The 10,749-nt window shown below is 39.1% G+C and overlaps 1 protein-coding gene across 1 annotated transcript in view; it reads right to left on the reverse strand.

Annotated features, from left to right (window-relative positions):
- The window catches only part of vipr1b (vasoactive intestinal peptide receptor 1b), a 31,450-nt gene extending 20,940 nt beyond the window's left edge, over positions 1-10,510 (reverse strand). Inside the window, exons 1-3 of the mRNA XM_068343842.1 lie at positions 10,280-10,510; positions 4,526-4,616; positions 2,590-2,700 (exon numbers count right to left, since the gene is read on the reverse strand). Of these exons, the coding sequence (XP_068199943.1) occupies positions 2,590-2,700; positions 4,526-4,616; positions 10,280-10,333 (256 nt within the window). The 5' untranslated portion in view covers positions 10,334-10,510. The remainder of the gene's footprint in view (positions 1-2,589; positions 2,701-4,525; positions 4,617-10,279) is intronic.
- Between the last annotated feature and the right edge of the window lie 239 nt (positions 10,511-10,749).

Consider the following 10,749-nt stretch of genomic DNA (forward strand, 5'->3'; position numbering starts at 1 on the left):
TCAAAGTGAAATTAAACATGCTACGAGATATTTGGAGACTGGAAACATAAGCAGTGTCCACCTTTAAAAGTGCCAATTATGTCCTTTTCCATACACTTCTCTATAATTTTAGTTTTTTTGCCAAACACCTTCAAAGTAAAACTCTTAAATGCAGCTGTCTGTGTAGGTTTAAAGTGCATCATGTGACACATCTCCCCGTGAGTGCAGCACAATTCCCAGGAGGGGAAAAACATGTTAGCATCCACTAATGGCTTTGTGGAGAGAGAGAGTTCACATTAAAAACTTTACAAGACAATTTTACTGGGTTCACAAAGTAGTTCATGCAAAGGTAGCAGCAGAATTTCAAGTTTAGGGAGGTTATGGGACAGAAAAGGAAAAGACTAGCAAATACATTTTTGACTGTGCACTCAAACGCGGTGATGCAATATCAGTGAAATATGAAGATCACCATCATGACTACTGCACAAATTAGTGTCCTCTTCGATCGTTTTAAAGCACATCTCTCAGTCAGACATCAATATAAATCATCGACTTGCAGAGTCACTGAGGCAAAGGTGTGAGAGGAGCAGGTAAAAAGCCCAGAGCTTCTGAAAAGATGAATTGGACATCCATCAGCAGAGATGTGAAAAAGACTCTCTGAGAGGAGGGAAAAAGGATCTGTTGAGAACATTTTGGGTCTGGCGGCATCACAAAAAATAAAAACCTGATGTACTGATCCACAGCACAGCATGGCCAGCTGAGATGTGTGTCTCATTTAATGAGCCAATTGAATTCCATATTTAATTCAAGCCCACTTCACACTGGGGTACAAAAGAACAAAAAAAAGCCTGAGCACAGCATTCTAAAAAGCTTACATTCCTGGCTGTGATTTAACTCATTAAACCGTATAAACATTTCTAAAAAAAAAAACCCTCAGTTGATCAAAGTTATGCACGAAGTGTCTTAGAGGTTCCAAGAACCTCAGAATACTCTTCTAATACTCAATTGTGCACTCACAATTATCATAAAAACATGGGGGTGATGCAAATTATTTGCAATTGATTATCTAAGCAAGTAAGTAAAAAGAGCCTTTTTCCTTTTTCCAAAAGTTACCCTTCAAGTTTTCCTCCTGCCTCACAGAACAGATTGTCACTAGAATGCCTGGGCTGACAGGATGTACACCTGAAAAAACCCAATGATTACATTTAGTGATCTTATTTTCTCTGTTTTTAACATATGCTTTCATTTTTCTACTGTACTGAAAAGCTAGTCTACATTTTGAAGAGGGGTTTATCCATAATGGAAGTTTAGCTACACATCAGAGGAGAGCAGAAGTAAAATCTTAATGAGTGGTCAGTTTGTTTCATTATGTTCCTGGACATTTGGTGTTTCATCATTTTCGTTCATCACGTTGGATCTAAACTAATCATTAAATAAAATGTCCTAAAAGCGTTCTCGTAAGTAAATAGGCATTGTCATGTTTTGCTCTTGTTCCCTGACGATGGTCCTTCTCATCACCTTCCTCCCGACATAGTTAGAAATTAATGCACATTAATTCAAGCTACATATTATCATAAACCAGCATTACTGGTTCTCCCTGCTTGTAATGAGTCGTACTATTCAATAAGACAACTCAAATCTTAATATACAGTTTAATATTTCATAAATGCAGTCTCTACATCACATTCCACTCTCTAAAGGAGACGACAGACTTTATAGTAATGAAGTGTTTGTGGAGGTAGCTGAAGGAGCAAAGGTTTTGATGGTGAAGGCATTAAGGGCAGATTATTCTAACTGATCCATCCCTCCTCTTTGTCTGAGCCTGTTCCAAACTAAAGGTGGAGGAATGAGCTGGGTTTCTCTTTGTTTTTTTAGACCGTGACTGTAATCTTTGACTGACTTTTAAATCTGCTCTTTCATTTGGCTCATGTAAATGCGGCATACCTGTTACAGTAACCAGGATTAATTTTTATCCTAGGATTGAGGTGCCTGGAGGACTTCCAATATCTATGTGAACAGGCGGTTCAGAGGGTCAAAGTTTTTTTTTTTTCCTGAGCGTTGTCTTGTTTCTCTCTCTCCATGTAATAATATGAATATAAAAAAAATGTAAAAACGTCAGAACATTTTTCAAACTCATCTTGCAAATACCAACGAAGCTCATCATGAGACTCATGAATTAATATCCACTTTCCTGTGAGTTGTTGGCCTTGGGCCTTCTACAGGGTTCCTGATCATTTTCTGCTGCTGTTGATGGTGAAACCACCGGCTTAATGACTTTAAATATCCATTTGCATGAAAGCAATATATTTTCTCCACAATAATCACCAAGCTATACTGTATGCAAATACACATTTAAATATCATAGCTGAACAAGATGTGAATAAATTAACATCTGAAAATGTCTCTCAGCTCATCTGAAGATGAGAGCACAAGTTTGTTCTAAAAAAAAAAAGGCAATTTGTTTGTCTTTGTGTTTTAAAAAACACATTTTAAAACTTTTGATGAATGCTTAATGAGAGAAAAGCGGCTGAATAAAAAAAGGAACCTAAATAAGAGACAGAATCTTTTATCCATGTTGCATCAACATTAACTGAAGGAGGATGTGTTTACCTTTGTGTTGGTCGCTGAAGTAGCTGAAGTAAGTGGGGCAGGATATTGTCACCACCTCTCCGACGCTGGCCGAGGGCCAACAGGCCACGATGTCCCACATGCCTTGACAGCCTGTCAGGAAAGATGATGCGATTAACACGACACAATTACTAAATTAACTCATGTGCTGACAATGGCAACCATGACCCGATCGATGTCCACCCCGCATCAGTAACAGGTAGGACTGCCACGCCTGCAGCCAGTGATGCTTCATGGAAACATTCATGAGGTTTCCAATCAGTCATTAAACTGCATTCTGCTGTAATATACAACAATATCTTTGTTGTATATTAAGATCCAAGCATATATTCATCTATTTTTATATATTTTATATCTCAGAATACATTTATGTGTACAATTACATTCCACTCCTATTCCACAAGCTTTTACCCCTCTTAATTCTCACCCTGCTTCATCTGTACAATATCATGTGGTTCAAAAAGAGAAACCTGCCTCCGCCTATCACTATCTGTCTTATCTGCAGGGCTGTACTGAGGCCTGAACAAACATTTGTCATGCAATAGAAGGACATGGGTTCTCCAGCACCGCTCAGTCCTGCTTTGTGAGTCCTTGAAGGTTTGATCACAGAGAATTTGAGGGTTAACATAACTGCACATACACTTTTGAAAGTCACAAACTTTCAGTTTAAATGTTGACACAGTTAACAGACCAGAGACTAAAAGGGTGTAATAACAAGTAACACAGGTTCCAGGCTTTCTTCACATTCTATACAAATAGCTTCTTCCTCACTCATTTTGTGACAGCGCTTATCACCAGAATACACAAACTGTCAGGAAACATTGATTTTTCACCTGATCTGTTTCATTGCTTAGAAATTTCTACATTTATTATGTTGCGTAACCGTAGGCTGTGAACATATGGTTTCTCTCACAAACGCACACGCTGCTAATTCATTTATTAGGGATGTGACCTCTGAGAGCAGCTTCCATTACCTTCCTGTAGAGGAAGCAGATAGGGAGGTAGAGAAATGAGTGTCACTGCAGAGATAAGGAGCCAATCTGTTACCACACACAGTTCATCTATATGAACTTATGCAATAGGCAGAGTGTGTGCGGTGATTTTTATTAAAACGAGAACATATGGTGATACTAATAAAGTGTTTCACTTGTTAAAGTCGTAAACAAGCAGTAGGCCAGAGTTTGACCTCAAAAACGAAGTTGTTATTTTGTGCACATGTTAATGGATGTAATCCAACTCCAGATTTATATTCTGTGTCGGTGTTGTTGCTCACATAGAGGTCAGGTTCCTGTGTATTACACGGTAAGACAAAGTAGTCAGGTCATAGGTGTCAGACAGGCTTCGTACGATATATCTCATGGATGCTCAATCTACCGATAGTTGCTATACAGGACAATTAATCTTGAGTAAAGCCACCTTAAATGTTCGCATTAAAACATGTTTATACATAAGAACACAAGTTCAGATAATACATTAATACTTGGAAACACAGATTGTTACACTTTAACATTACATTGTACCATTGTAACGTTAACATTTGATTAAATGGAAAACATTCACACACACTGATTAAACCGGTGTTCAGTTTAATTTGGTGGAGTTTTGCTGATATTTACATCAAAGTTGTGTCCAAAGTCACACCAAAATTGTTAAAAATTGTACTATATTTACCTCTGATTATTTTATAGGAGTATCTGAATTATGAGTGTGAGTTTTATATCTAAACTTCCCTCAAATGAAATGAAAAACTTTGGAAGTCCATGGCCTATATTTCTGTGTGCTGAACTGTGCTTTGGTCCCACATGCTATTACAGTATGTCTCTATTAATGCATTTGTGTTGTTTCCTATTTACTCTGAATAGCCTAATGTCCCCCTCCAAATAGTCAGAGAGAGGAAAAATATGTTTTGGAGAATTACCCGAAGTGACATTCCCAAAGGTTCTATTTTCACAGCGTTCCTTCTCCATCTCAATCTCGTTCACGACGTCACACATCTGCATCGGTAGCACCTGTGGAAGGGGCACAAAGCATATTTAGGTGTGAAGAATCCAATACACTTCCACCACACTACAATAAGACTCTGAAATTAGTCATATTCCACAAGGACGAGGCCAGTAAACAGGTTACGGTCAGCTAAAATGAGTCTGTAAATTGAGTTTACATTTAAAGCTTATTTTCTCCATCTCTTTCCTCACAGCACAACCTTTGGATTAGAATGAACCGGAGGCTAATAGCAGCTAATACACAGAAATGTTCTCTATGTCTGCAGTCCAAACAGCGCTGCCGCCTCTTGCCTGGCAAATAGATGCTATCATGCAAATGCATTAGGAAGTAGAGGCGGGGGCCACTGTGTAATCCACTGTGATTTTTCATCTGTGTCAACAAAAACAGGAGAATTCAAACCGACAACCTCCAGCGGAAAGCGGGAGAGTTAAAGAAGACATGTAAGAGCAGCAGAGAGCTGGAGGAACTTCAGAAGGTCAGTGGAGATGAAGGGAGGAGAAAGAAGAGGGGAGCATCAAGAACTCATGAGGAGCGACTCCATCCTGATTCCTTACAACGCTTGTAAGACTCAACTCAATAAATGTCGGGATCAAACAAGTGATGCAGCGTAATTAGATTTTTACAACTTTGGCTCATGTTCACTAATTACACCTGATAAGTTCACAAACGCCATTTTTTTATTCCAGAGTTAAGCTCCTGGCTGATTTTAGCAGTCTGTGGTGCGTCGCTCAGCTCAGGCGGGATGATCACACCGAGCTGTCAACACCTCAGAGCAACGCTTGTGTTTCTCACACACTTGATGAACGAGCGTATATACAGTATTGTTGTAATGATTCAATATAATGAGGCACAGAGAACATCATGTAAACAAGGAGGACATAACACTCACCAGGCCTTATTAGCAGGAATAGTTAGGTACATAAAACACAAATACACTAAATATAGTTTCTGCGAGGAGCAGATGACATTGCACTCCAGTTTGTTTGTTTTTTGTTTATTACTTGTTTCTTGTGTTTTAAATGGGAAATGTTGGAGACATCACTTTAATGAAGTCTGTCCTGACAGTGCTGTATATGTTAAACGTGTGAATAAATCACAATTACGTGAGACCATATCTAGACCAAGTATGCGGCGGAAGCTGAAAACTGTTCTTGCAGTAAAAATTGAAATGGTCTCTATGAAGGAGACAAAGTGTGTTAATTGTGAAATGAACAGTATATGGATTGGTCCATTCATTTGATTCAGGATCGACAAATTATGATTTCAAATACAATATGTAAAACTACTGAAAAGTAGCATTGGGATTTCATGAATGTTTGATATAAGTGGTCAGTTTTTGAAATGTTACTGCACTGACTTCTATGCATCACAATAATTTATTAATGGCAAATGTTGATTATGGGTTAATTATATTAACCTACAGGCAGGAAAAGATATATGATATAAAATATAAGTTCCATGTTGACTTTACTTCTCTACACAGTCCTCCCTTGGATGAGGTTGTGAAAATATTACAATCAACAAAACTTTAGTCGGAATAGATTAGAGCAGAAAATCCAACACACCCTGAAGTAACAGCAGCGCTGCAGGAGGCAGGAGATTAAACAGCCAACATTATCTGTACAAAGCAACTTGCATGAAGGAGGAAATCTCATGTTGGTCAGACCCGTATTTAACCTTGTATTTGATTAGCATGAAATTGATTGTTAGTCAATATAACAATAGAGCACTCAGGAGAGGATGTGAGTCCAAAAGCCCTCAGAGGGGAAGGTACTTTGTAATCACAAGGAATTGTAATACAAATATCAAGTACACATAAGTCATTAATAGAATTCTAACTACAACTACAGTGTCAAGAACATTTCTATATCAATATATGACTACCTATATCAGTGAAATCATAATTATGTTCTTAATTGGACTGTGACGCCATTACTCCTTTTGTTCCTTATATCACCTGATTATACTGACTGTAAAAAAATGAATGTACAAATTATTTGCAGATCAGCATAATTACACCAAACAAACTGTTTTTTCGTCAATGAGCTGGTCTTTAATTTACTAAGAAGTTGTTTTTTTTAAATGGTTAACACCTACACTGAAAGTTTTCCATATAGATATGAATATAAAGAGTCATTTAGAGGCCATAGAGGTAATATTATCATAAAAGGGTGAGTGAATGTTGAATTCAATTTTATCAGGTGAGCAGAAACAGGTCAACAGATAAGATAGATCAGCCATATCCATTGTACAAGGAAATTTGCAGTGATCTGCTGTGCAAACACACACAAACACCAGTCTTTGGCTGGACCTTATGACAAGTCATAGTTTGAAGTAAGAAAATAAAAGACAACTTCGTTCAATGTTCCTGGTTTCATGTGCGCTGACTCATTTAGTTCTCTGGGATAGTTGAACAGAACCACGTCCCTGCTGTGACTGTTCCCACTGGGGTCTGACTGTCTGCTGTGAAAGACCCTCACTGATGCCGCTTCAAGAGGAAGTGCTCTCAGTGGGTTCTCCAAACTAAAACTACTTGTTAACAACGAGATTCCCAGTTTAATATGATATAAAGCAGCCTGTTGTTTTTGTTACTTCCAGCTTTACTTGCATCAGGAGCAGCAAACCTGACGTTAACCATTAATGCTGCATAAACAGCAGCAGAACTGGAGCAAAGTCCCTCGTGAGGCTGACATGATACCAGGATGTGTGCTCTGCCCTGTGCTGCAGGCTGCTGGGCTCAAGCTCTCCTGGTTGTGTGGCAGTGGTTTATTAGTTCATGTCTATCCCAGTGTGTTGTAAACACAGCCAAAATACACACAGAGGGAAACCATTAAGAATTGCCATCAGAGCTCAGAGAACGTGATTTATGAGAGCGACTGCATTTGGGGTGTGTTTCGTAATCGATGAAGAGACAAGGAGGAGATCATGATGAAGTCCCAGCTGGTTAAAGATGTTGAAAACCCACCTACGCTCAGCTCAGCCATGGAGATTGTTGTAGTGGAGAATGAATTAGAATGCCAATCCCAAGCTATGCAGATGATATATGGGCGTCTGCAAAGCCTTAGAGACACGAGCATACACACAATGTCTCCATGAGCAAAACATCACATAAATACCTGCCAGCCTTGATAGTTTGTTAGCAAAGAGCTCATCGCAAGCTGCCAGCTCAATGGCTCTTCATCCTTTTTTTTTTCTGATCGCTTTAATTCCCATGTCCTCCAGTCTTGCCTTATTTGAGTACAAGATAAGGAGACAAAAGAGGAGAACATGAAGGCCAAACAATCCAAAAGTAATGTGTTAATCCTCCATTCCCCATTTTGCTGGGGAACAACATCTTCATACAAAATTCAGCCATCACTTCATGCAGCCTCGCTTGGGATTGATTAGCCAGTAAGCATAAGGACGTTCACAGGAGAGGATTTTAAAAATTAGATGCGTTTGTGTTTGGATTGTGATGTAAAGCTGCTGGAGCTGGCGTCGGTCTGTGCAGCATGAGAGTAAAATTGAGTTGTAAATAATTCTGGATAATAGCATCTTTCCATTGTCTCCAAAAATAATTGGACTTGCACTTATTTGTTTTTCGCGAAGACTTAGACAATAATTTATGTTCTCATCTCTTCGGCATATTTATGTGCTGGAACTATTTTCTCTGCCAATAGCTTATGGCACAGACTCACAAGTGAGGAATTAGTTATTACAGAATAACCAAACAACATATTTAAGTTGAATGTAGAGGCATTTTTGAACTTTCCAGCTAACCAGGCCAGCTTGCTTCCCCTGTTGAACAAAGCTATTCTTTTTTTACTGTATTTTTCATGTGTACACATAAGAACAAAGCAGCCTTTGATTTCTAACTCAGTGAGAAAAAGGAAATAAGCAGATTTCCTGGAATGTCAACATTACAAATAATGTTGGCATAATGTACTTTTAATACAAATATTATAATAAATGTAAAAAGAATAGATCATTATCCTGACCCTCTCTCCTATCTGCTCCCGTCTGTGTTGCAGTAGACCAATCACCATGACATCCAGCCACTAATAAGCTCTCTTTAAACACTTACAGGATTTTCTGTGCCTCATTCAACACCACAGTTCCCCTCTACATATATTGATGAAACATGTCAGCGTATGTTATTGTAAAGCAGCCACACAGGACAGTGGAAAGGGCACAAATACAACCCACTGAATGTTTTCCACACTAGTGCCCAAGAGAGCTACTAAAAATGTCAACATTTGACCTACCTGGTTAATCTTCTCAAGCCTTGGGTGGGCCAGACAACTGAAAAGTTCAGAGGAATAAGGAGGAAGACTTTTTCCCAGTCAACTAGGTGTTTATTTTCTGTTCTCCATGGAAGAGTTCCACTTAAAGGCATTAAAGGAAGCTGAAAACTAAGTGGCAGATGACAGCAATCCACCAAAAGACATTAAAGTTTCATCATCTGGAATCTTTCTAGAATCAGACGTTATCAGTTTTGCTCAGCAGCTTTCTACAATTGCACCAGAAAGCCTGGAAATTACTGAAATCATGAGATGTAGGAGAAGGACACTGTTAAGAGTTGTTTGCGGTGAGACGAAAAGCAGCTGAGAACTTTTTTTTTTTGTCATTTCTTAAAAGAGGTAAAATAACTCTGAGGATATAGAAGACGATGATCATTCTGGAAGAAGCTCAGATGACCAAACTCTGAAGGAAGCTAAAAAACATCAACAGTTGTTGGGCTCAATTTGAAGCCCATGCAGATTATCATACACTTAATTCCTTAAATGCACCATCTGGAACTCATCTGGAATTCAAACCATAGAATGCTGAAAAGACTGCTGATGAATATGCATATGCTGTAATTTAAGTCTGCAATATTTTTGTATTATCTGATAGTAATTTATAGGAAACAATTAAAACTGGCATTCATTACCCTGAAAAACAATTATGCTTCTTTCTGATTGAAAAGCCTTCAAACAGTTATAAAAATGATCAATAAACGATAAATAAGTATCAATAAAATATATCTGTTGGAGCTTAAAGGTAAAAACAACCAATCTCAGAAACAGATCTGTATTTTATAACTGTGAAGTCAACAAAAGCTTAATCCCCTTATTTCCATCCTGGCATGTGTTGTTATAATCATGGATGCTTATCTGGTTTGGGGCAGTGCAGTCTGAACAACTGTATTTGAATTTGTTTGATGTTAGTTCATGTTGTGTCTGTGCAGCACAAGCTGTTCTTGTTGCCAGCTATTGAATAAACGTCATAAGTAGGGCCCATTGGCTCAGCGGCAGACAAGACACTGAATGCAGGCGGAGGGCTTCCAGAAGTTAGTCATGAAAGGAGGACATTCTCCAAGAAAAGGACAGAAAGATGAGTGAGAAATAGTTTCAAACACGATAGATAGATAGATAGATAGATAGATAGATAGATAGATAGATAGATAGATAGATAGATAGATAGATAGATAGATAGATAGATAGATAGATAGATAGATAGATAGATAGATAGATATTTGTCGCTCGCTGAGCAAGGAAGGTTGGACATTGATTTATTTGATCTTAAAAACTGATATTTTTTTTCCAGTTTTGTCTTCAGTGAATTGGATCCTCGCTACAAACAGCAAAAGACAGTTTTGCTCTGTAAACAGAAGAGAAGGTGCTGCAAATAAAGGATGGACACTTACTTTTAGCACATGTCCGTAGAGCAGCAACACAAGGAGCAGCTGAGACGCGTCCATTCCGTTCGTGTAGTTTCAGAGTTTTGGTGTGCAAGATTCCCAGATGTCGGTAAAACTCCTGAGTGACTATTAAAATGTGTAAGAGAAAGTGTCAGTGTGTATGTGTGTGTGTATGTGTGTGTGTGTGTGTGTGTGTGTGTGTGTTCAGATGTGAGGTAGACTAAAGCTCGTCTGCCGCCCCATCGTAATACGCTTTCCTTTGCGCGCTACTCCAACTTGCGCGCTGCGTCTGGCTGACTGTAACCACCCCCCCCCCTCGCCCCCACCGCACGATCACAACTCCGGAGCTGAGTCCCCCCCCCCCCCGGGTGGGGGGGGGCGCAGTTCGTTAACAAGCGCGTCAGCCGACTGGAGATGGATGCAGAGGATGCTGGAGGAAGCAGGAGCGCTCATTAGTCGCCGTGTAGCCAGAGCCT

This window comes from Antennarius striatus, chromosome 20 (assembly GCF_040054535.1).
Source record: "Antennarius striatus isolate MH-2024 chromosome 20, ASM4005453v1, whole genome shotgun sequence".
Lineage (NCBI taxonomy): Eukaryota > Metazoa > Chordata > Actinopteri > Lophiiformes > Antennariidae > Antennarius > Antennarius striatus.